The sequence below is a fragment of the Miniopterus natalensis genome, chromosome 2 (genome assembly GCF_054644295.1).
Source record: "Miniopterus natalensis isolate mMinNat1 chromosome 2, mMinNat1.hap1, whole genome shotgun sequence".
Lineage (NCBI taxonomy): Eukaryota > Metazoa > Chordata > Mammalia > Chiroptera > Miniopteridae > Miniopterus > Miniopterus natalensis.
Window position 1 is genome coordinate 162,553,633 of NC_142082.1, and position 27,904 is coordinate 162,581,536.

Below are 27,904 nucleotides of genomic sequence, written 5' to 3' on the forward strand. Positions count from 1 at the left end.
AATTCAATCGTATTACATTGGGATTGACTAATATGAATGTATATCATTTGGCCCAAAGGGAAATAATAGATAAAGAGTTCCAAATGTGACTCTCCCATCACATACATTTGCATCTTGGATGTTTACAGACACACCATAAACACATGTAGTCACATACTTCAAATATTTGTTCTATTACTGACAATAAAACAATGCCTTCATGAAAATATTCTTTGAAGAAGTACTTTAGACAATGCTATTGTGAGTGAAAATATGCATGTTTTAGAACCAAAACAGATCCAACGTTCAAGTCCTGGATCTGTCATTTAATAGTTGAATAGTTCACGGTAAATTACTACAGTCTCCTCACAGGATTGCGGTGAAGGTCAAAATAGAAAATGCTGATAAAGTTGAATGGTGGTTGGCATAGAAGAGATACTTAATAAATATTAATTTCTCCAGTCACTTATGAATTCCCAAATCTCTTTTGTTTAAGGATTGCAGATTTGCAATGATATGGTGAACCCAAAGGCTGGAACCGAAGCGATTTTCTTAGCTCTTTAGTTTGAACGACAGTGAGCTGTCTACCACCACCCAGTATGGCTAAAAGTGCAGAGGTCAAGTTGGCAATATTCGGAAGAGCAGGCGTGGGAAAGTCAGGTAAGTTTTGTGGTGGTTGTTGGGGCGTGTGTGTGCGTGTCTTTGTTATTTCCTCCTGGGATTGGGCAGGAGGGTGGTTGGCATTTCTCATATTCCCAGGTATTTTTCTTTTAGATGAAGTCTCTTTTTCTTTATCTGAAGCTTTAATTCTGCATAGCCAAGTTTTATGTGCTCTTTTGCTTATTCATGAAAAAGTAGCTTTGTTGATAATACATAAGGCAATGGATGTATCATAGGTCTTTGTATTCTGAGGAAGGATATTAAACAAACCTCTAAAGAAATCAGATTGCGGAAATTAAAAATCTATTTGCTTTTTTCTCTATATGAAATCCTAAGGGGCCAATTTTATATCTCATTCATCTTAATATTCTCAGCAACCAGCCCAATGTCAAGGGTGTGTTGGATGCTTAATAAGTGCTTGTTGAATAAATATATTTTTATAAGAAACAGAATTGCATTGTTGTCCAATACTTCTAAAATGGGGGAGGACTAGTGAGAACTTACAGTGACCAAGCAAGGCGACTATTGCCAGGGCCTCTGGGGTGAATTTAATTATCAAATTCTGGCTCACATTAGAAAATTCTCACACAGTTATAAAGGCTTATTTATTCTCCACCTGAGAGACAGCTTACAGACCTTCAAAATTAAGGGTAGAATGGTGGAAGTGACAATGTATCTAATCCAATTTGAAGAACATATCTCAGATCTTGTAATTAAAGAATGCTAAAGTAGGTGTTGCTAAAATGTGAGGGCTACATGGCTTTTCAGATAATGTTGCCTTGATCTCTTACCAGAGAAAAAACCCATGAATGACTTTGCACATGGAGCTTTTGGTTCTTAGGAGAGGACTTTTCTGGGAGGAGGGCGTGTGCAGAGGGAAACCCATTTGGATCAACCGATACAATAGGTAATCCACATAATCTTAAACAAACACACATGTGCAGCTTTTAATTTTGTGACCCACCTCTCTTTCCTCGCCTGTTCTCTGGTTTAATTTCAGCAGTAAATCTTCCCTAGTCTATGGCTTTCTTTTTTCTTTTAATCTTATCTGATGTCACTCTTTTTTTTTTTTTTTTTACTTGCTGCTTACTCTTGCCTCTGGCAGAAACCAAGCAAAGAAAATAGATAGTTGGCAAGGCTGAGAAACTGCCAGCGTTCTGGAGATGAGATTGAAGATAGTTTAACTCCTCCCCATTAATGTCCTCAGTTTCCTGGGCATGAGAGCCTATTTTCTGTAGCTGGTGGAAGGATCTGGAGAAGGAGGAAACTGTGCCAGTGAGTGGAGGCTGGAGGCAAGGGAGTGTGTGGGAAGGCCTGTGTTCATCTAAGTCCTTGGCGACTGAAGGGTCAAGCCAGGGGCTGACTGTTTATTATTCATTCGTTCAAAATGTGTCATAGGCAATAAGGGAAGGCGATCTATTACCCTTATGTCATTTATCAAAATAAGTTCCACATGGTTTGGAAAGTTAAAAATAAAAAAATCAGTTGGGAGAACCACTTAGCTGTATGTCTATTCATCTCAGAGCAAACTGTGTACCTCCCATCAAGCGAACTCAGCAGCCTAAACTTAGACCCTAGTTTTCTTTGTGTCCCCCCAGAATTGTTTCAGGTATTATCTCAGTTACTTTCCTCATTTCCACCCATCGCTTTTCTTAATCATTTCTTCGTACACTTCTCCATCTTTTTCTCTTGTCCAAGCTTATTGAATGTAGGCCCTGCCCTGTCTTAACTTATTTTTTTTTAATCTCCCATTCATTGCTTAAAGCATGGCAGACATGCTACAGAGACTGCTTTTACCAAGGTCGCTATTGATCAATAGCCGACAAACATGATGAACATTTCCCAGTTCTGGTCTTCTGTGACTTCTTGTTATCACTCAGCACAATCACTTATTTTTTCTAAAACTTCTTTCTTCCCAGGCTCCCAGGGCATGACACTTGTCCCTAACCAGCTGCCTTCACGGGCCCACCTCTCAAAAACCGGGGTTCCCAGGGCCCTACGTACCAACCTCTTGTCTTCTCACTCCGTATACTCTCCCCGCAGCTGAGGTTAACACCTGCGCACAGACTACAAGCTCTGATGACCTCGGTTTTATTTATGTAAAATGCAGAAGTTGAATTTGTTCACTAAGGCCCTTGCTAACTCTAAAATCCTATGGTTTTTTAATTAATGAATCTTCTGTAGACTATTACATTCTGTCACTTGTATTTCTTTTCATTCAGGTTAAAATGACAATGATAGACCGCATGCCTTTAAACAGTTGTCTTTTGTCTGTCATTCATGCACAGTGTTTTCCTATTTCAACATTAGACTGTTCTCCTGAGACCTTGTAACCACACCTCACATTTCAAAGTACTGTTGGTTTGAATTAAGCATGGGAGAGAATTCTGAAACCTTTACCCACAGTTTAGTGAAAACAACCACAGAGTACTTCATATCTATCAAGTTTATTCTATAAACCTTTGTAAATATAATGTCTTTGCCTATTCATTATACCACATGTTCACCTTCCTATTGTACTGTCTGTATCAGTCGTATCAGTAACTTCTTTTTTTTAAGTCTGCAAGAATGTAACTGCAGCTCCTCACTTATTCATATGCCTCCCAAAAATGGACATGATCTTCACACAGGCTCAAACTAAGTGTTTCTCTCTAAACACCCAGCGCGGGAAGTATTCCTGGGGGAGCCAGCTTGGGATCTTGGACGGATAGAAGCTGAGTGGCTCTGGTTTGATTTGGGTCCGTGTGAATTGTTTCAGAGGCCTCAGATCTTACCTCTCCCATCCACTTTCCCCACACTCAATACCAAATTGAGTTTGGGGTAAATAAGACCATCTTGTCCATTTGCTAACAGAGAGAGTAGCGTAGCCTGGTGTCGAAAGCATGAGTTGTTAGATTTGACTCCCAAACCTGCACTTGATTAGCTGTGTGAACTTGGGAACTTTGGCAAGTTACTTAACTTCTCAATTTCCTCAACTATAAAAAGGGTATAATAGTGCCTACCTCAAAGAGTTGTTAGGATTGAATAAGTTATTACACACAAGTTTATTAGAACAGCACCTGGCACATAGCAAGTGCAAGTGCTCAAGAGTTAGATTATGTTATAATTTTTTGAGTAATGTTTATTTTAACTTGTAAGTTATTTAGTGAAACATACAAGATATATTTACATTCAAGTGGTTTTCAGTAAAAGTCAGAAATCTTACAAGACAAAGGTTCTCTATTGCTACTCAGCACCCCCCCCAAACACACACACACACACACACACACACACACACACACACACACACTTTCCCTTAAATGGAAAGTCTGGATAATGTCAATTACAGCTTGACAACTGATGATCAGAACAATACTTCTCATGGCTTATATCTTGGAAATCTTGGGAGAACAGCCAGAAATAAGTTAATGTCATTAATAAATTAACACCCTTAAATTTGAAAGTGCTTCTGCTCTGTGGTAGACAGCTTTCTAATCCCAGGTAATATATGTGCCTTCTATGTTTAAAACAGAATTTCACGTTAACCAGAGTGTTTTGCTTGGTGAGTTGACCAAAGAAGTGTCCTTGTAGGCAAAATGTAATAATGTCTCAATTACTAAGAAATACGGATAAAGCATGTGAGGGGGGGGTGTGCACATAGGGCAGTATTTTACACACCTGGCTGCATTTCCATGGTCTTTTGTGTTGGGAGATTCTTCTTTCTTCTGATTTTACCTTGCAGCTCTGCCTTCTAGTGAGCCTGCTTGTTGACTTAGGGGGCTTTCTGACTCAGCACGGTGAGCACTGTGGGGTTACTGCAAAGCACAGAACCACGATTCCAAAGCCCATTTCGTCTTCTATCCGCTGGCTAAGGGTAAAGTCCTAAAACATGACATGTAGGATATAGATATCCTTACTTGTGTGTGTCAGGCCTATACGTTGACACATTCCAAGTAATTAAAGCAATAAGATTTGCCACATAACCTGGAATGCACACCATATTTATTTAAATGGTTCCTGGATTCATATTATTCAAATTTGTGGTAAGTATGGGAGGGGCTGAGAGAAAAACAACTGAACTTTCAAATTTAGTTTTACAGTTGACATTCTCATTGTAGAATTGAAATAGTGTGTGCCATAGCTAAATATATTTCTTGAAAGGGCTAGTCTCAGAGTTAATTGAGTAATGCTATCCTCTAATTCAAAAGCGGGTTGATGCGCTCATCCGTGAAGACTGTAGCTCACGGATTCAGATTGCTGAGCGAGAAATTGGGTGCCAAACACTAACAAGCCTGTGGAATTTTTCCCTTTGAGAAAAGAGAAGTGATGTACTTTTTCTTCCTTTTTCTTGCTCTTGCCTGTTTGCTTTTTGCTTTCTCTTTCTCTCTCTCTCTTTCTCAATTATAAAAAGTTTTGAAAAGTATTTTCTTCTTGTTTTCAAGTGAAACAGGGATGATTTTGATTTTACATGCGACTTTTCTAAACACGGCTTTAACATATATGTGTACATTATGGCTGGAGTATGTGTATGAGATATTATATTTTCCCATATGTATTAAATATACACAATGTCAATAGCATCTTGGATAGGTCCATTTCCCTATGCTATGGAACTGACCTTTGTGTTTTAGAAACATTTCTCTACTTTCAGTAGCTATAACCTAGTTCTTTCCCTTCACTTCAACTTAACGGTGTAGTATGATGCTTCTTGAACCTTGTTTTCAAAGTACTTCTAAAAGAAGAAGAGAAAGATCTAGGGCATTTAGGGTATGTAAGCATCGCGTTACAATCATGTAATTATTTTGCATGCCTTATTAATAATATAAAACGTATGTAAAATTTAATATTAACCCATATCTATGTTTGTTAGAATATAAAAGTGATTTCCCCCCAAAACCAGTGACTAAAGTGGATTCCTTCAGGAAGATATAGCAAGTTGATCCACAGCTTCAGTAACACCTGGACTTCAGGTCCTGTTTGATGACCACAGTCTAGGAAATAGCTTCAGGGTGGCACGTCGAATAAATGTCAACACTGACAACAGTCCTGTACTTTTACAATTTGTGGTCCTAATCAGCTCTTCAAGTTCTTGGTCATTCCTATTCTAAGATTATATAATTAATCCTAAAGCTAAATTTTATTTAAAATTTGTCTAGGTAAGAAGAGGGACAGATTATGGTTCAAGTGGGTATAGAACTTCCATAGCTCCTGGACATGTGTGTGTGTGTGGGGGGGGGGGCGGGAAGCCCTTCCTAGGTGGTGGTTGAAACTGAAGGATTACCAGAAAAAAGGCCCATTGTTTCATTGCATGGCTGGTGGTTAGAGGAATAATTGTTTCTTAAAGGATTGGACTGAAGGGAGGAAAGTGGCATTGAGACAGGTTTGGATGGGGCTAGAAAAATAGCCATTCAGTTGTCATAAAATATGGTGGTATGGTTATCTGAGACTTTTCTTTACCTGCAAAGATAGAAAAGCAAAAAGAGGCAAACAGCCTAGGTGAGTTGGTTGTCATTTGTTTCTTTCACCCCAAGAAGAATACGAGGGTATTTTCAGATTGCAGGAGTATCCTTTGGATATGTGTAAAAGTCAGACTGTGCAAGGTGTAAGTCGCACTGACCTTTCTTGGATTCCCAGGAAAAGCAAAGGGGAGGAATGATGCTTATGCTGGCTTAGGAAAAAAAAGGTAAACATAAGGAAGAAAAGGAAAAAAAATTAAAATCATGAAAATCAGTTGTATCCTGGTGGGTAAACATTTTATAGATTGGTAATGACCAATTCTTAGGCTCTTCTCTTAAGAAAAATATGATTATGGAGGAAACAGTACTGAAAAACAAAATCAAGAACTGTTTCTTCAAAACCAAAAGGACATATATCTCTGTCTCTGCTATTTTTCTATTCAAATATATTATTAAAATTTATTTGTCCTTTATTTTTAACTGATGACTAATTTATTCATCGAAACATTTTCCTGTAGTTAATTATCAGTCATCATTCATTTCCATTTTGATCTTGACTTGTTTTCTTGGCAACTGACAAGACTAACTTTGAGGGAAGGGAGTGAAGAGAATTGTAAATCATCCTTGTAATTCCCCTTTTTATTTCTGGTATTTTTCCAACTTATGGGTTTGGGGAAACGAGCCAAATTTTCAAGGTGGTACTGGCCTTGAAGCCAAAATTCCAGTGCAAAAGCACCTCTGTTGCTACAGCTGCCTTTGAAAATTGATGTGGTTTCAGAAAAACAGCCATAATTTCTTCCATCCCATTTAAAAAAAAAGTAGTTATATTACAAAGAAAGGTAATCTGAAATATATATATACACATATATTTGAAGTATAAATAAATATATATAAGATATGAGAGAAGTGTATATGTGTGTGTGTGTACAGTATATAAAAAAGAAGAGAGATGCTTACCTAGATCACCCAGCTTCTTGGTGCCACAGCCAGGCCTTGAATCACTGCTTATGACTCTAGGAAGATTCTTGCAACTTTGCTACTAAATGTTTTCATTTTGTATCGCTCCATTCTTCTCTGTGTCCTTTCAAACACCTTACATTAGGAAATGAGATGATCATTAGAATTTTATAATATGAACCTTATAAAACAGATGAGTTTTGTTTTTATGAAAAAATTCCAGCAATCAATGAATAAACCAAGGCATGGCCCAGCTTCTTGGGAGTCCTGGGTGTGCTTCCCGTCAATACAGCTGAGATTCTCAGCAGCCCGTCTATATAAGAAAGTTCTCCTGCGATGCAGTATTCCATTTCTTATGGCTCTGGATCAAGTGTAAAGAAACTGATGAATCATGTTCTACTTAAGAATAACTTTCTCGTTGTTATCAAAAAAGAATGCATTGCATATGTCCTGTCAATATGATGTAACAGTTAAAACTTTAAAAAAGCACCAACTGTCCTGACTGAAAAAATTAGGGTCAAAACTTTAGCTTTATCTCATTCATGTCTCTTTCCATTTGTCCATCAAATGATACATTCGTTTGCTTGTTTATTGATTTATTGATTTACACTGATGCAGGTAGGATGGGCTTTGAAGGTACTTTGAAAAATTACAACTGTGATACAAATGTGGACTTCACACTCGGATGTCCTTGTTATTGAAATTTATGCACTTCCCCCCCTTTGTTCCTTAACATTTCTATTTGGAAAAGCAGTATGGGGAGCTCTCTGTCTGTCCATTGCTGGAGGCCAGCGGAGCATGCTCAGTCCAGCAGTCGGCTGTTAGTGTTCACCCACTGCGAACATAACATTACAGACTCTCCGGGGAGTATAGTTTCTGTGCTTTATAATTTGATCTTTCAGATATGTACAATGAGTAGATATTGAGTCAGGGTCTTTTTTTAGGATCAGTAGGTAAAAAAGAGTCTAAACTACTTAGGTAAATAGTTTAGACTTCTGCTTTATTGGAGAAGGAAGGGTGGCTTGTTATAGAATTACTTGATAATCAAATCTTATCCTTATTAAAAAATTAAAGCTTTAAAACATTTAAAGATTTTTGATAGAAATATTTCTCACATAATATATAAATATATGTATCTGTATATTTCCCTATAATCTTAAACTATGTTTTTATTTATTATTCAATTATTCATTCAACGTGTGTGTTGAGCACCAACTTTGTGTTCTGGAATAGCCTGCACATAGTACAGAATTCATGTACATTCCAGGAAGGCAGAGCAGTAGCTATTTCTACTCATTGTTATAGCCCCAGAGCCTCACATAGTAATTAACAGAGACTGGATCCTCAGTAAAACAAATAAATTGAATTAGACTATGTGATCTATACATGCTTTATAATTTGATTAAGAGCCATATATTTTAAATGGACTCCCAATTTAACCAAAGTGGTTTCCTCACCTTCACTTGAGTATCTTCAGTGACAGGAACACAACATGACTAGAAGTAGACCATTCCATCCTCGGACAACTGTATCAGTCACAGTCTTCCAGAGTAACAGAACTGATAGGAAACTGTCTGTCTGTGTCTATCTATCATCTATCTATCTATCTATCTATCTATCTATCTATCTATCTATCTATCTATCTATCTATCTATCTATCTATCATCTATCTATCTAATTTATCATCTATCATCTATCTATCATCTATCTGTATCTATCTGTCATCTATCTGTCATCTATGTATATCTATCTATATCTATCTATCTATCTATCTATCTATCTATCTATCTATCTATCATCTATCACCTATCTATCATCTATCATCTATCTATCATCATCTATCATCTATCTGTCTATTATAGAGCTGGCAAGACTGCATTCCATAGAGAGGCTGGCAGGCTGGAAACTCAGGTAGGAATTATGTTGCAATCTTAAGGCAGAATTTCTTTCACTCTGGGAAACCTCAGGGTTTGCACTAAAGGCCTTCCAGTAATTGAATGAGTCCCACCCACATTATTAAGACTAATCTCCTTTACTTAATGTCAGCTGATTGTAGATGTTAACCACATCTACAAAACACGTTCACACTAACCCCTACATTAATGTTTGGTTAAATAACTGGGTACTATAGTCCAGCCTAATTGGCATGGAAAACTATCAAAACTCTTTCTGTTTGTTACTTTACCTTCTTTGGAACCAAAGGCTGTTCATGCATTTCTACTCATTGACTTCAAGTTTAACCCCTTAGAATTACACAGAGCACTTTAAATCTCTCTTCCTTTTGACAGCCCTCAACATATTTGAAGATAGCCAGCATGCCTCAACTCATGCTTGAGTTTTCTCTTCCAGAATCTGGTTAATCATAGTCACCAAATTTGCCCTACGGAGGTCATGGTTTCTACTCACAGCACCATCCTTATTTCCCCCCTCTACCCGCACTGCATAAAGTGTGGGGCCTGGAAATGAATGCAGTCTTTCAGATGTGGGGTGCCCAGACCAGATCAGAGCGCAACTGTGGTTTTGCTATTAGATACTTTGCTTCTGCTAAGACATCCTAAAGTCACTGTTGCTTTCAGGGTGACAGTGGATGCAGTGATGGCTGCTGGGGAGTTTACTGCATATATATAGGGTGTCCCAAAAAATGTATACAGACACTTTGAATAATTATAAAGGCAGTGTTTATTAAAATACATTTTATCAAAATTGAGCCCTCAGCTATTAAAGTGTGCATACATTTTTGGGGGAACACACTGCTTATATGCTGTTGCTGAGTCACATCTCTTCTCAAACCTGTACCTGAGTATGTGTATTTTAACCCAGGTGTAGAGGTTTATTTTCATCCTTTTAACTACTGTTTTGTTAGATTTAACCTACCCTCTGGCCTGTCAGGAGCCTTTTGGATCCAACCTAAGTATCGTCCTCCCCCACTTTGTGTCACCTAGAAATCTGTTGGTTTTGGAACATTATAGATCCCTGATGCTCTCATTGAATCATAGAATTTTCCACTTTGGTATTATTTAGCTCATTGAAGTGATGAAGAATCCCAGTGAGGTTTTGGGATAATAAAGCTAGTAAAGAAAAACAAAGGCCTTTGGCTCTTGGTGTGGAGGCATTAACATCATATCACTTCCTTACTCATCAAATAAGTTCTGTTTAGATTTGCCATAAAAAGGGTGACTTGGGAAGAAGCCTTACAGTTATAGTCCCTTGTTTAATATTTTATTTAACATTTGTTGTTTCTGTCTCACATTCTTGTCTTACGACTTAAGTTACATTGCTATGTAAAGTGCAAGAGTGAACCTTTTATTGGTCCAAATATCTATTCTGTACATAAAGTCATTTTCCAGAGACTCATTCCCAGATATGTATGTATCTTTTGTACTAGAATGGCTGAATTTATGGGATTTGGGACTGCTGCTGCAAGTCAGAGCTGAGTGCGGGAAAGGGTTTCCTTCATTGGGTTAAATTGGTAGATATCAAATTTTAGCCTGCCTCGGACTCTCACTGAAGGCTTATTAAAATATATGCTTCAGGACCCCAATCCCAGAGGTTCTGATTCCGTAAATTTGTGGAAGGGCCAGAGAACTTGTATTTCTAACAAGTTCCCAGACGATGCTTGTGCTGCTAGTCTGGGGACCACATTTTGGGAACCATTGCTAAATTTGCTAAGTACTCAATTTCTGCTTGAAATAGGTGTTTTCAGCTTTGAAAAAGCATATTGCTTTTTGTGAGTTGCATATAATAAACATGGAGAGCCAGGCACTGTCTTGGGTACAGATGATATAGTGTAAAAAAGAACAGACACGCTCTCTGCCTCCATGAAGCTAATATTCTAATGGGAGTAGCCAGACTAAATGTACCAAAAACTACTCTGGGGGCAGAGCAATGTGAGGCTTTTCTGTGGTTCCTTAAGACTAGAATTTTTCATTCACATCTTAGTATGGTAAGCTTTGTTAAAAAAGCAAAGTGTAAGCCTCAGCGACTGTGACACGCTGAACTTTGGTTTTAAGATCAGACTTTGGGCTCTTCTGCAGTAGTGAGGGTAAGTTGGCCTAAGCTACAGTATTAAGTGTCTAGGGGTTAAACTTATAGTCTAAGACCATGGTACCAAATTTTTTGCTGAGAGATGCTAAAGTAGACCACATAGGAATTGAACCCATAACCTTGAGTTTATTAACACCAACATCCATCCAGTCAAGTTAAGGCTAATGTAGAACCTAAATTAAAGTAAGTTAGTTGTTCTTTCTGCAACATTTGGAAAAAATGATTTTAAATTGCTCTTTGACAGTGGCATTTATAAAATTGAAGCAGTGATTTTGTAGAAAGAACTGCAGCATTAAGAAAAGTTCATAAGTTTCCACTGTTTGGCGTAGAAAGATAACATCTTTTTCTCGATGATGCATTTCCTGTTCTTTTAACAAGTATTTTCAAAAGTTTTCTTTTGTTTTATGCCATTGGGCAGTAACTTAGGAAGTAAAGCCAGAAACAAAAGAGTAAGAGTAAAATATTGTGAATATTTATCTGTCTGAAAAGTATTTGACTTCTTTTTGTACTAAGAACCTTATAAATTACAACGGAACCCAGCAACTGAGCCAGCTTCGTAGTCATTTGGCAACAAATGTTGAGTTAGATGTTTTAAAGGAAGAATCAACCACACATGGTAGTATGAGTAATGCTTATCTGTTCCAATGCCTGGGACTATATTTCCATTCAAATATTTTATATCTTGAATCCATTTTTCTAGCAGTGTTCCAAAAGAGGTGAAATGAGGAGCACAGTAACTGTACATTTAAATCTTTGAGTCACAAAGTTTAACCCTTTATTTCTTGTCTTCCACTTAATTTACAAATATTTATGAACTTTCTCCTATGTTCCCAACTCTTCCACCCTCTCCATCCTTCCACCCAATGCCCAATGCAATGTCAATATTTGTGGGAGGAGCCCAGAGAACTATATATGACTGTCCTTGTTTTCAGGAACTATATAGTATTTTGTTGGGCATGTATGCCTCACAATTAGAAATTATCCAATGATAGTTTTTGTTTCAGCAGAATGCTTGTTTTTTTCCAAATTTTTATCTTGAATTTATTTTTAGAAAATTGTCAGAGTTGCAAGAACAGTACAGAGAGTTCTTTTGTACCCTTCACCTAGCTTCCCCCAGTGATAACATCTTTGTTACATAATCAAAATACGTTATCAAAACCAGGAAATTGATATGGACACAATGTCAATTACATGGCACAAATACAACTAAGCTACAGATTTTAGAATGGACTGAGCTTTGACTCAATTTGGGCTCAGGGTCTATTTGAAAAGACAGTTGGGGAAAGAATTGGAAGGAGAACCTTCAAGAAAGGATAGAGCTCATCATGAGTATTCAAAAGCTAAAATCTGATAAGCTACTTCTTGTCAGAAACTTATATGTTGAAGCATGTGCAATTTAGCATTTTAGATCACACATAAGGCAGCCTTCTAACATTTTAGTTCAGGCCATAAATGCTATAGGAATCTGTGAGAGGAAGAAAAATCAGTGGGGAATACTTGGGGAGACCTTGAAGGAAGCAGTGAGAGTAAAATATTGTAAGTTCAGTGAGATTGTTATGGTGCTAAGTGGACCAAAGTTCCCTCTTATTTTTTTATTTTTCAAAATGTCATTAATGTTGGAATTAGAAGGGGGCAAGGACAAATGACAAAGGAAAGGGGTAGGAACTAAGTGGTGGTTAGGAAGGAAGGAGAGCTCTTGGGATCTTGTTGATCCAGGCACAGGAAAGGCCCTTTTGAAGCTTCCGAGAGCTAGCGCATCAGTCCCCATTTCCTTTCAATGGGTTTGGAGTCCAGTCTGACTCACCATTTATTAGCTGTGTGCATGGTGAGCTTACTTAACTTTGGTGCGCTCCAGTTTCCTCTTCAGTAAAACACAGATGATAATAACCATGTCTCTCTCTCTCTCTCTCTCTGTCTTTTTTTTTAGAGAGAGAAAAGGAAGGAGAGAGAGAAAAAAAAATCAATTTTTTTGTTCCACTTATTGATGCATTCATTGGTTGATTGTTGTATGTGCCCTGACCAAAAATTGAACCCACAACCTTGGTGTACTGGGAAGATGCTCTGAGTGGCCAGAGATGATAATAACCATCTTATAGCAGGGCTGTTGTGCACCAAACCCAAATGATATATAATAAAATCTGCAATCAAAATAATTAGCTAATGCTTATATCATTGACTATAAGCCAACCACTGTTATAGGACTTGACACATATGAACTCATATAATCATCTGTAATCATCACAACTACTCTATAAATTTGGCCCTGCTATTATCCCTCCTTTACAGATGAGGAGCTTGAAGTCCAGAGGCGTTAGGTCAGTAACTTGCCCAGGGTCATGTAGGTAGTGACAGGATTTTGGCAGAGCTAGGATTCAAACCCAGACAGTTTGCCTCTGGTGCCCGTGATTTTATCCAGAATACTCTCCAAATTTCTAACTAAATGCCATGCACAGTTGTAGGTGCTTAACAGATGTTTTCTTCCCCTCTCCCCATCTTGTCTTTTCTCCCTTGTTACTCAGGAACATTAATTTAGATTAATCAGTATTTATGAAAAGAACTTTGCTTGAATCATACTAGAGAAAATGAGGAAACAGAACAGAGGAAACTGATTAAACTACTAAGAGATCTTATAGGCTTATATTACATTTTTATTCAGCTCAGTTGATAATATTTCTATTCCAAATTGTGCCTATGATGTAATGCTAAAACCTCTTAGCTGGCTTTTGAGACCCATCAGTATGTGAAGGAAATGGTCAGGGAAGAGAATGGACATTCTAAAGAACGATCGAAGAACTTAACACGTAACATATGAAAAATGTGAAGTTTGTTAAACACCCTCAGTGGAAAGGGAGAGTACATTCATAATTTGACCCAGAAGAATCCCAGAATCAAAACTCAGAAGCTTTTAAAAATGTGAAAGTCCTAGCATGTCAACATTAAGGAAAATATATAGTCAAGTGAAAAATTTTAAATGATGAAATGTGTTAAAAATATTGGATTACAGAGATTTTCTTCATTATTTATCACAATAGGAGGGTGTGGTGTTTTTTTCCTTCACTGAACTACAAGATGTTCTTGTGAACCAAAGAATCAGGCTTCTATACGGGGAAAATGCCAGAAGGCTTCAAACATTTTATGAGGGCAGATTGGGTAGGATCGTATTCCATCAGATAACTAGAGATCTTTTATCTGCCATGAATAATTCATGATTAATTACTGCTGTAGACTTCTAGGTCAATAAATATCGTTAAAGGCTATGTTGCTTCTTCTAAATGCAAAGGACCACTAGCATCATAGCTGAGGATTGCTTTTGATTCCATAATTCATTATTCAGAATTATATTATGCTGGTGCTATTTTGGAAGAATAATTGGCATAAACAGACTTGATGGCAAGTGGAAACTTTCAATATAGTTTTCTCAGGTCATATTTTAAGATTCGGTAAAAAGGTTTTTGTTCAGTACAAATTTAAAAATTCCTCAAGCTGACCATCGCAAGAAAACATGAGCTTTTTGTTAAATCACTTTGTAAATGTGTTCTATTTAAGGTATCATGAAACAAGAGTTTTAAATTATCTTTTGTTTATGAAATGTAGCATTGCCATAGTAAGTAAACACTTTTATCTTAGTTGGTCAACACAGAATATTCATTTTAGTCTAGCAAATGCCTTTGTCAATCTGCTCAGTCAAGTTTATTGTAAGTCCTGTGTACTTTGTGCCTAGTTCCAACGTCACTCACACTATTAATAAGTTCATGTTCTGGTTTGAATGACCCAAAATTTATTGTAGAGTAATTTTATTGCAGTGAAAGGGTTTCATTTTATTGAGTAACAAATGCAAATAAAAGTAAAGAAATTTCCAAGAAATAGCAAGTTCATTTTAATCATGGAACACTTTATCTGTAAAGTCAAAAATAAACCAAATTCCTCAAACTCCACATTTTAAAGATAGTGGACTAGCCATTAGATTGAATTAGATAGTTTTTACATCTCCACTGTTATTTCATGAATGTGTGCGTGTGTTTGTGTGTGTGTATTGGCTAAGAGAATCAGAACCTAAACCAACTATGAATGGTAGTGTTTTCTACATTTTAAACATATGGAGAATTTTGAGATATTAATAGGCTTAATAGTTAGTCTCTATTTAGTCTCATGTTTAGCTTTTTTGTTCCAAACAGCAGTTTAGAATATTGGAATATAAGCAAAACATGTGACTAGCTCTACCCTAGGAGTAAAGAGCTACAGTCAGAATGAGAAGATTGAAATAGTGCATAGTAGATATCCTGGGACAGGCAGGAAAAGGAAAAACAACAAAGCAAGCACTCGTGATCTTTTCAATAAAGCATTCCTCACAGTGCCCTTACCAAAAGGAAACATTTGATAAAATGTTGTGTAAACAATGGAAATAACAAAAATTGAATTATTTCAAAACACTTGCATTAGAAAAAGTCTACCTTATGTTGCCACCCAGAGCCTTACTCATCCGTGATTTATGTTAGGTAGATAATGAGATTTGGGACTTTGGAACTCATGAGGTTTAAGCTGAGATTTTAGACTTTGAGTAGATACAGTAATAGGTTGGGAATATTGAGGATGCTAGGATGGCATGAGTGTGTTTGCATGTGGAATTAATTCCCTTTGGAGGCCAGAGAGAGGAATGTGATGGGCAGAATAAATTACTCCAAAGACGTTTGTGTCCTAGTTTCCAGAGCCTGTGAATATGTTACCTTACATGGCAAAAAAACGCCTTTGCAGATGTGATTGAAGTTATGCGGAGACGGGGAGACCTCCGCATGAAATGGGGAGACTATCCTAGATTATCCAGGTGAATCCAACCTAATCACGTGATTCCCTAACACTGAAGAAACCTTTCCAGGGAGGTCAGAGACTGAGGTCAGGAGGAAATTTGACCAAGGAATGGTCACAGAGATATAATGTGCTGGCTTTGAAGATGGAAGAGGGGACCATTAGCCAGGAATTGAGAGTGGATTCTGGAAGGTGGAGGAGGCAGGGAAATGGATTCTCTCCTAGAGTCTCCAGAGAGGGCTTGCTGACCTGTGTCAGACTTCTAACCTACAGAAGCATGAGGTGGTAAATGTGTGTGGATTTAGGGCACTCAGTGTGTTATCATTTGGATTCTTATGCATAAAACTTGAGGTAGCTCCCAGAAGCTTTGATTTCATATAGCAAGAGACTGCTGAGAATCAACATGCTCTTACAGAATAAGGTCTCAGTCTGTGCGTACATTTGCCCCCTTCCTGTGAGTTTCAGAATAGCCTGTGAAAACTGACTCAGACACGGGGAAGACCAAATGGGTGGGGGTGACCAACATCTTGAAGAGTCATAGCTAGGCAATTTCCACATCTATATTTGATCACATGGAGTGGTCAGTGGAGTGAGGCATGGCCTGAGTGGACTTGAGTTCTGCATCCCTCTTGGTAAAGAAGCAGGTGCCTTTGAGAACCATACACATAGGAGAGAAGGCTACTAACAATGGGTCAGACCATACGGATTTACCAATGGGCACAGCCTCACTGAGAGAGAGGATAGGAAAGCAGAGAGTAAAGGAAATAGAGCCCAGACTTTGTGAAGGAAAGAGAACCAAGGCACCAGATGTGGAGTGGCCAGGTCAAGTCACACCCTCATGGACAAAGCAGTTTGGGATCTTTGCATCTTTGCTTTATATGGGCCCTGGGTAACCTGGCCATTCTGAGGGCAGAGACCTAAAGGAAGCAAAGCTGATGACACAGGATGAAAGACTCAGGTTCCTTGGTAAAGGTCGCACGGTGTCAGAGGCAGGCTCAGTGGGGTCCCTGAGTAATGCAGGGCCGTCTGCCCTTCTTCCCCCCTGCACTGCCTAACCCCGTGTGCGCACACACTGAAGACAGGAGGCTACAGAACTCCATTCTGCTTCAACCTGTATAGTCAAAAATTTATAAAGTGCATGTCTCACAGTCCTAAGAAAACTCAAAATAGCTTCTGGTGTTCTGTTGCCTGGTTTGAGGGCCCATGAGCAGCAAATAATAAAAATAGTTTACTTTATATAATAACACTGGGCACTTTACGAAGCCTTGTATTTATAATATCTCAATTAAAGAGCTCACCAAAACACAATAAATTAGGTCTTATTATAATTTCTCTTACAGATGAGGAACTCGAGCCTCACAAAGGTTTAACAACTTGCCCACAGCATATGTGTAAGAAATGGCAGAGCCAGAACTTGACCCCAGCAGTGCCAACTCCAATGCTAGTAGCTCTTTTCAGTTCAAGCCCCTGCTCGTCCTTTTCCAACTGAGAAGAGCTCTGTCTCAGCACTCCAGTAATATAAATCACAGAATACAGATATCCCCCAGTCGTTTCTCATTTACATACTTGTGGTTTATGAGATTCTCCTTGGTCTCTCAAAGAGGCTGTATTTCATGATACCTGCTAATAGCTATAATAATTTTACAGCTCAGTAGCCAGACTTCTTGGATTCAAATTCTGGCTGGGCTGTTTCCTGGCTGCACTGGAGTGTGAGTTACAGAATGCAGGCATTTTTGTGTGTTTTGATCAGTGCAGTAGTCCGAGCACCCACACTAGAGTTTGACACATTGTAGGTGCTCAGTAAATATTTGGAGAAGAATGCCTCAGTTGCCATTGTAAGTATTAAGTGGGATAATCTATGAGCATACTTAGAACAGTGCCTGGCAACTAATAAATGTTCGGTCGATGTTAGTAATTGTTACTATACATGAGATTAAAACCCCTGGTCTGTGATTGAAAAGGCCTGTGGTCCCTTGAGATGCCAGTGATGAGGTTTGGTTATTTTAGGACAGAACCTTTCTCCCTCATTCCTGGCCTGTCTTGTTTTTCTTCTCCTCGCCTAGGACATTTGGTTTCAGTGGAAGCAATTCAGAAGGATTCAACGGTACTTGTAAAATATAAACTGTACGATGAATGCATAAGAATAGCCTTTCCTCTCTAGTCTCATTATGCATAAAATACCTTCCTCTGAATGAATTAGTGACAGTAATTGGGGAATACACAATTTCTCACCCTGGAGAGGTGGCATGGGTTTCGTTTTCAGTGTAAACTAAATGCTCACCAAGAGTGAAAAGCTTTCCCTTCATTCATGTGTTTACTGGAGTTGACTCTTCATATACTTTTGGTGCAAGGCCCACGGTCCTGGAAGCAGAGGAGTCCTGATTGACCTTCACACCGAGACTTTAAACTTGAACACTGTTGCTAATATGAAGCCCACTCTTGGGGCTGCATCAGTCTGAGAAATACTTCCTCGGGGCCCAAGGATGATTAAGACAAGGTGTCATTTTCTAGCATGTTTGTACCAGCCTCGTAATAAGCTGATAATGTTCATTATCTCTGCCCAAGAACCTAGGTTCGTCTCTTCTGTCAGAAAAGCTGTGCCTGGGTAGAATGAAAGGTTCTTTTTTCATGTAAATAAATAAAAGCTCTGCATCCACACCATTTCTCTGGGATGGGCGACGTGCTCATTCCCACATATCTCTACTGCAAGGCTGCGTTTTCATTGGTCTTATGATGAATCCTGATCAACAGATTGTTGACTAGATTGTCGTGTAAACTTGTGAAGGAATAACTATCCCTTTCTCATATTTTAAATGTCCTGGAAGGAGGAGGGAAGCTACCGGATCATGCTCCTCAGGTAGTCGGAAGTCACTCAGCTTTGGGGATGTCGCTTTGGATGGAGCCTGCGTGCAGCCCATTGAGCATCAGGGTAGATGGCTATGTCCCTTCTGCATGCTTCTCCATTCAGCTTGCAAAGTATCTCAAGATGCATGAAACACAAAACCATCCGACTGAGTTTCATACATCTGATTTAAACCACGATTCAGGGACAGGAATGTAGGATGGGAACTGAAGCTGAGAGCTGTCTGGGAAGGAAGATGACCTATTAACAGTATATTTATCATTAGTGATGCAGCTTCGAGGTATCTGCTTGCCTCCGTTTGGTGCCATCTGGCAGCCCACACTGTTTTCCTCCCACCTTCCTGAACTGCTTTTCTTTTGACCTCAGTTCAATTTGAGGAAAATACATGCTAATAGATTTGGGTAATTAACTAGACCAATAGGGGGGAAAAACAAAACAAAACAGCCAAGCTTGCTGAGCATTAACAAGGTAAGTGAAGATTTTCCATGGGTGGTTACAGAACCGGGGTAGTCAATCAATCACTGGTCGAACAGGGTGAAGGCCACCTACTTCGCAGGAAGAAAATGAGTGGGCAGGGAAGACTGAGAGATTAACAATGAGCTCCGTCTGTTGATGCAACTCTTGTTTTCCTAATTAAGCACCCTCAGCATTCAGGGCAGTGCCACTTGTGTGTGAGGCAGGAAGGGAAGATGAGGGGGTCCTACAGAGTTTGCAACTCATTCCATTTCTGCCACCTTAAGCTCATCCTGAGCCCCACTGGACCTTACCCAAAGCAACTCTCCCAAAGGCAGCCTGGGAATCCCCTCAATTCTGCCACTTTCTCTAGGTGGCTAATTAGCATCTTTCCGTTTCAGCAGTCATGTGTTCATTAGCCGTGACTGTAATGATGTTCCAAAGAGCTTAACTCAAGTTACTTTGCTAGCATTCATTTGGTAAGCTCTTTAGCTTTCTGGGTAGTCCATTATTATACTTTCCCACAAAGCGTACACTGGAAGACAATGCACGTAGATGTTTTTGAAACAAAACAACCCTCAATTTCTGCTGGACGTGAAGGAGTGAAACCTTGATATAAGTTACCTCATGCCTTCTGGCAACCTGGAAATTGGTCTTATAGAGAGAGTGGATGTTGAGATGGTTGTGGAAATCGTATCCGTAGAACCTAGCACTACTGGTAAGATTTTCTCTGTGGCTTTCATCAAGTTCTCAGTGGTCAATTATCCTACAGCTACCAAAGGGTGAAAATGAACACAGCAAGAGATCCTGCTGTTGTTAACAGGATTGCTTTCAACCAATAAAGCAAAATAGAATGTCTTTCTTGGCAACTGCACCCTGGTCATCATGTTAAGCATTCCTGGAGGAGATGGGCTCCAGGCTTTTAAACAACACCAAGACTGTGTATATAGAGTGTGAATCTGAGATAATGGAATGCTAGTAAAAGAGCAAACCATTCCTAGTACAGATTTCATCGAACACCAGCCTTTTTCAGGAGCTCAGACTGCTGTGGCTTCTTTTTTTTAATTAAAAACATTGAGTCTAATAAACCCTATTTCAAAAGTATAGGTGCTATGGGGAGAATGTGTATATTTGGGAAACTGGGGAACAGCAGGCAATATGTGAGAAAGCAGGACAGGAGTGTGTCAGGAGACCAGTTTCTGGTGACTTCTGAGCGATCATTTACCATGACACGTGAATGTCTTCGCCTTTGCTCCCTAACTCACACCTGGAGAGTGCTGCTGCAGGGAGTCAGTCTGTTCTCCAGAGTCCAGCCTGGGTCCCATGAATGTGTGTCCAGCAAGTGTAGACATCCTCCAGCTGCACACTCTTTTTCTCACCCCTCACATAGGATTTAACATAATCTCTTGAAGGTTCTCAAAACAGGGAAATCATCTCAAATCCTTGCAGAGCTTGTGAGTCATTGTTTTGATTGTTCTTGTAAAGGTGCTTACTTTCCTTCCTCCTGGCAAAGTGAAATCTCAGAGTCAAATCCTTGTGGGGGAGGGGTGGGAAAGTAGAGAATGAAAAGGAAGCAGCCTCCTTTTTATAGCATAGTAACCTGAATCGTTTGCCTGCCACTGATATTTGGGAACATGAAAATGCATGCAGGGGAAATAATAGCCAAGTGTGCTGAGGTGTATTTCTCTCATTCGCAATGATATTTATAATTTTCCTCTTACTTACCATACCTTTTCTATCCAAACCAGACTCAGAGTCAAAATGCCAGCTGATCAGACTGTCTCCCAGCTCTGACTTTAGCATTCTCTCTGCTATAGTGTGTTGCCAGGTGTCCATCATTATGTCACAGACACACGTAAGTTTCTAAAACTGTCGTTTTAAGTTTCTCTTTCTTTGAGGGAAACAGAAGAGAGGACACCAGTGTGGAAATGGGTGCGGAGCTAAGACTATCACAGTGTTCAGAGAGGCAGGTATAATTAATTCTCCAGTAAAATGAACCATAATTTCTTGGAAAAATGATTGGTTCCAGGGCTGGGGCAGACAAGTGAAAGATGAACATAAAACACCTTGTAGTGCCAGAAAGTAAGGACGTTCTGACAAGGAAGACAGAATGGAGGCATGTCTACCACCTGAAAGGGCTGCCAGTGGCCTGAGTTGGAACAATGTGAGCAAAATAACATAAACCCAATCGTATTGATTATAATCCAAACAAAAAAATGGATATCCTTGAGTCATATTGACATAAACAAAGAACTGAATAAATAAGTAAAAGAGGAAGAAATGACAAGTATTCCTTATAAAACAATTCCAATTAGTAAATATAGAATGAAGAGGGAAATATAGCATGAGAACACTGCAGTAATTACTGGAGGCAACCATTAATGGGGTTAGCAGGTAAAAGTTTAGCAGAAACAGGATATTTGCATAATCTCAAAATATCTCCCCTTAAAATAAACACTATTAATTATGAAGGGAAAAATAACTACAGTGAAGAAACCTGTCAGATACCACCTTAACCAAGTACCAAGGTTTAACATTACTAGGAATAAGGCATATTGAGACAGTGATATGAGGCACTGAGAAGGGCACGTAACCTCTGTGGCATTCTTTCCAATAATGCATAACATCAATCCAGTCATGCATTAACATAAGACAAACCCAAATCACAGGACAGCCTACAGAATAGCTGGCCAATGATCCTTACAAGTGTCAGGGTCGAGAAAGACAAGGAAAGACTGAGGAGACCAGGAGGCATGACAACCAATACAACATGAGTTTCTGGATTGTATCCTGGAAGGGAGTGGGGGAGGGGACATTATTGGAAAAACTGGTGAGATCCAAATAAAATCAGTAGTTTAGTTAATATTATTGTGTATTGTACCAATATTAATGTATTAGTTTGGGTCAATGCACTATGGTTATATAAGATATTAGCATTACATGGATGTAAATGAAGGGTATCTGGAACTCTACCATTTTTACAACTCTTTTCAGTCTAAAATTAGCTCAAAATAAAAAATATTGCATAGGTGATACTTATCTCTTAATACTTCTCAACAATGGAAAATAAATGATGTATAAGACATCTGGGACAGTGGCAAGACAGCTGTTTACAATAAAACTTGGAATTTGTTCAGTGGCTACTCAGCAGCTACTAGGTCAAATCACTGTGTTAGTCTCAGGGATTTAACAGCTAACAAGCCAGACAAATCCCGACAAAAGAATAAGTGCCAGGAAAAGGAAGTACATGGTTCTATGGGAAAACACAGAAGCAACATTTAACTTAGGCTAGGGGCATCCTAGATCACAGAGAGGAAGATGAGTGTGAATTAGCCAAGCAGGGATTGGCTGGGGAGACACAGGGTGCAGAGGTGGGGTGGGGAGTAGGGAGATGTTTCAGGCAGAAGAAACAGCATAGCAAGAGTGGAGGCAAGAGAAAACACAAACTTTTATGGTTTCATTATGAAAACCATAATTAATTTTGCTGGATCATGGAGGTCAAGGGGAGCTAGAAAGGTAAGCAGAATACAGGTTAAGTTGTAACTTAACCTAAATATGAGCTAGTAGAGGGCTCTAATCAGGTAGTGATGCTATCAGATTTATATTTTAGAAAAATTACCCTGGCTTTCCTGTGAGGAATAGATTAGACAGAGGGATGGGGCAGAGGCAGAGGGGTGGGAAGACCAATTAGAAGGCTAATTGCAGTAGTCCCCTCACCCCCCCACCCCACCCCCCGCAAGGAATGGTGATGGCATTGACACAATGGAGAGTGCTTTAAAGAGAAAATGGACAGATTTAAGAGGTTTTAGGAAGGTATGATCTACAGAAGTCAATGTTTGATTGTTTGAGGGTGATGAGGGAGGAGCGAGATTTACTGTTTAGAATGTTTACTTTCACATCTAACATCTGTAAGTCATTTCTCAGCCTACACATAGATCTGTGCTACAATGCATGGCAGTGGCCTGTGACTCAGTCTGATTGCCTGGAGAACTATGATGATGCTTATGTGTGTGTGACAGACACCCTGAGAGGATTCCTAATGAGTTATGTCCCTTCCCCTGGAGTTTAGGCAGAAGCTGTAACTGGCTTCTAACCAATAGAAAATGGCAAGAGTGATAGATGTCACTTCTGTGATTAAGTTACATTATATAAGACTGTCTTAGCAGACTGGAGTGCCAGAGAGCCTGTTGCTGGCTTTGAAGAAGTAAGGTGCCCATGTGTGAGAGGATTACCTGACAGTGAATTATGGCTAACTTCTAGGAGCTGAGAGTGGCTACCAGCTGACAGCCAGAAAAAAAAATTTTTTTTTTTAATGAACCTTAGTCCTACAACCATGAGGAATTGAATTCTCCTAATAATCTGAAGAGGCTTGGAAGTTGATCTTTCCCAAGTCAAGCCTTTGATGAGACCACAGTCCCAACTGACACCTTCACTGCAACCTGGTGAGACTGCTGGCCCAAGAAAGTATGAAATAACAAGGGGTGTTCTGATACACTAACTTTGTGGCAGTTTATTATGCAGCCACAGAAAATGAACATAATTGTTCCATATGCCTTTGTTCCCTCTTTTGTATTTCCTCTCTTTAGCTCTTTCCATGATCAGGGGCTTAAACTGGGGGTCTTTCTTCTTGCTTTTATCTAACCTGTGTATTAAGCTATTTAGCCTGGGAGTTCCAAATATCAAAAACTTTCTTTGGGTCTAGTACCATAACTGGATTAACTTACAAATTAAGAAATATCTTTGGTGTGTCCATAACTCATTACCAATAACATTTGCTTTCAGGTGTTGGAGCATCCAAAGATCTTCCTACTGTTTAAACCCACTGTAGACCCAGCTGGCTTCCTAAGCTCTCCTACGTCCCTTACCATAGGCCCTTGGACTTAAGGTGCTTTCAGGCTTTATTTAAGCTATCATCATCTGCTTAGTTCTTATAGTTCTTTCAACACCCCCTGATTCTTATCCCTAAAGTGGACTCTATAAAGTGTATCCTCAGCTCCTTCCTGTCTTACTGTAATAAGAAAAGTAACATCTTAAATTACTATGAGAAAATGGATAGATAAGTATGAAAATAGCATATTTGGAGATATACAGAGTCTAAAAGTTCATACAGATTTCTTAATTTCAAGCTCTCTGGTTATATCCTTGCTAAAATATGTGATAATTAGGAGGCTACGGCTTTCTGCCTTTTCTATGAAGTTTTGAGTATGGGTTTCACCAGACTCTCCACTTCTTAGCCCCCTTAGTGAAGGTCTTGCAAATTTCTTCCCAGAGGCTCCTTCTTCCTAATACTCTAGTTCTAGCTGTAGAACTATTTATTCAATCAATGTTTGTTTACCACCTACGATATGCTAGACACTGTCCAAGGCTCTGGGAATATAGCAATGAACAAAATAGTTAAAAGCAATGGGATCTGCATTCTAAAAGGGAAGACTTACTGGGCTTGCTTGCAAGCTGGATCCCCAGTAGGGGGCGTGACTTTCTCATCATTGATGTTTCTCTTTCTCCCTCTCCTTTCCTCTCTCTGAGATCAATAAAAACATATAAAAATAAATAAAATGGAAGAGAGGCGAGAAGGAACCTAATATTTACAATGCACATTATGTCCGAGATGATAGCAGTAATGGAAAAAGTAAAGGGAATAGAAACAGTGTTGAGGGCTGCAATTGTAAACAGAGTGGTCAGAGAAAATTTCAATGAGAAGACTGCATGTAAGCAAAGATCTGAAGAAAGTGAGGAAGTGAGTCATGTGGTTATCTGAATAAAGAGCATTCCAGGCAAAAGTCCTGTGTCTGCAAGGACACCAAAGAGGAAATCCAGTTTAGTTGGAGAGGAGTGGAGTGAAGTGAGTGGAGTGGAGGAAGGGAAAGAGGGCAGCGGGATTCTTGGGGGTGGTGAAACCATATAGCTTCTTATAGGTCACTATAAAAACTTTGACTCTTGCTGGAGTGAGATGAAAAGCTATTGGAATATTTTGAGCAAAGTTGTGACATGATATGAGTTATGTTTTAATAGTACTACTTTAATTTCTATGCTAAGAATGCAGTATGGTGTGGGGGTGGAAGGATTGAAAACAAAGGTAGTAACAGAGTCATGTTAGGAGACTATCTCAATAATCCAGTTAAGACAGCACAAATATAGAACATTTCCATCATCACAGAAAGTTCAGTTTGACTTATTGGGAGGGGGGACAATACCTAGGCTTCCTTTGGTGACTGATATCAAGAGATTAAGGGATCTCTCTCTACTCTGAAGGGATATGGCGGTCTGGGGTATTCTCTTAACTCCTGCCAATGAAGAATAAAAAGCTGTAGAAAGGAGTCATAAATTTCTCCTCTCAAGTAGAACATTTACTTTTCTCTAAGAATTCTCATTTTGGCTGGAAAAGCGTTTTTAAGAAATAGCAAATAAAATCTATTCTTGAGCACCCATTATATGCTAAATACAATTTTAATATGATATTAGTATAAGCACACATATGTGCACCTATTATGTGCTAAATACAATTGAAATGTTATTTCATTTTTATCTTCACATTAAGTATGTAAAATATATCTCCATTCATTGGGAAAGCCAAAGTTCAGAGAAGATAAATGGTATGTTCCAGGTTGGAGTTAGTGTTGGAGCAAGAACAGGTCCCAAAGACCATTCCCTTTTCATTGATAAACTTTATACTGCCTCCTTTCTGGGCATTTCTTCACGCATGATGATCAAAGAAGAATGTTAGTAGGCTAGAAATCTTTGTATATGTGTTTGTGTAACTTCCCTAATATGTCTGCAGAGACATTATGACCTTCTCTAAAAAACAGTGCTTACCCAAGCTTGGATCTTTGAGCAGAGTGTGCTTTCTTATCCTTTGTCAAAGCCTATTCTATTACAGCGTGAAAGATAAACATCTCTTCACCAAAGGGGCATTAAAGCTGGCCATGTGAGAAAGAACAAACACTGGGGGAATACATGAACACTGCATTGAGTGGGGGTGAGGGCCAGAAGTTATGGTCTTGACTTTGCAAATAATTAGCCTTGTGACCTTGAGCAAGTAGGCAATCCATCTCTCTGGATATCTATTCCTTAGCCTTAAAATAAGACTGCTGACTCTTTAAGAACCCATTCTAGCTCTGGAGCTCTACAACTCAGCTTGGTGTTCTCTCATTTACTCTGGTAGGAAGAAATTTTCTAGGTTTGGGTGTTTTTTTTTAATCTGTATTTGTTTATTTCCTGATAATGCAGAGGAAAACCATATATATTTGTATAAAAGTATAATCAGGTCTTACTTCAATGTAATTCTCCTAGTACAACTCAAAAAAAAAAAAAAAAAGTCTCCAAGTATTTTTGCTATTAAAAATAGCCAAACGACTCAGAAGCAGTAAATATGTATGGCCTCAGCTCACATTTGTACTTAAACTTAAGAGATAACAGTGTTATGACCAGTCACTGAAGTATGAGCACATTAATAATAGGGCTAAGACCCCAGATCTAAAGACTTTTCTGGCTGCCAGTCAAATCGTTTTTAAATTTTGTATTAATATATTCATATTTAGCATTTGGTTGTGCTGAATACTACATTTATTCTTAGGTACATTGTAAGCTTTGCTCTCCAGAAACAGTGGTGTCTTGTACTTGGATTTCATCACTGCGCCTTCACCTACTTGTTGACTTGAATGCTGGTTCTACCTCTTGAAAGCTCAAATTTTATAAAGCCTGTTCTTATCCCACTTCCACCGCCATAAAAATTATCTTGGCTCCCAGTTTAGCCTGGGATAGTGGAAGAATTTTATCCATAGTTAAGTGATTTGAATAGAGATGAGCTAGACAGTTTATCTCTGGAGGAATCTTAATTGAAACCAATCTATCCCAGTGTCGTGTTTTTTTAATAGGAAGAAAAATAAGAAACGAACCAAGTGCCCAAGTCCATTTTCTCCCTAATAGTGAAGTGAGCAAGAGGCTTTTCCTGGGTATTATTCATTGACTGGGATCATGTTGGCTGTCCCCGGGGCCATCGACTCTTCCCAGATGCTCCATTAATCTCTGGGAAATCCCCAGCGCCACAACTGTCACTGTATAATTAAATGCTCTGTTATTTTCTCCATGGCCCTGTACTTTGGCAGCTTATTTTCACTAATAGCAGGGCCTGTTCTTTGTCACTGATCCCATATGGCTGTGAAGAATCTTCCCTCTTTTTTATTCTCCTTCTGAATCAAGCAGTGTCTTCCTCCTCCTTCCCCTCTCCTTCTCCCTCACCCCTTTGACTCAAAGCCAGATTTTCTAAATAATATAGTAGAGGGACAGCAACTATTTTTATATCCTTTCTCATCTCCTCCTACTCAGGAGAAGACGTAAAAGTTTAGAATTAAACCTGCATTGCTTTTTAAATTTTTCCCCCATAAAGGTTACTCTTTGGCTTGAGTGTATGGTCCAGCGAACATTCAGACACTATGGATTGCTATAAAAGATGAACAGGGGAAAATTTTAAAAATTCACTTCTTGAGGTTATCATGCTAGTAATTTTATAATTCCCAGACCCTAATAACACAGGAAGATATTTTAAAATCAATATTTTTTTCCCCAGAGAGTCAGACCTCAGAATTTTCCCTTATGATACCCTATTGCTAAAAAAAAAGTTTAAAAAATTTTAAATGATGTCTCTTGACACTAAATGAGGCATCTTCTCCTACTGGACAGTGGTGTCATCCCAGGTCTAAGGGAGTGAGGA

General features: G+C 38.9%; 1 protein-coding gene across 1 annotated transcript in view; it reads left to right on the forward strand.

The window, feature by feature from the left end:
• The window catches only part of RERG (RAS like estrogen regulated growth inhibitor), a 92,625-nt gene that overhangs the window by 3,130 nt on the left and 61,591 nt on the right, over window positions 1-27,904 (forward strand). Inside the window, exon 2 of the mRNA XM_087813945.1 lies at window positions 476-639. Coding sequence (XP_087670071.1) covers window positions 579-639 — 61 coding nt within the window. The 5' untranslated portion in view covers window positions 476-578. The remainder of the gene's footprint in view (window positions 1-475; window positions 640-27,904) is intronic.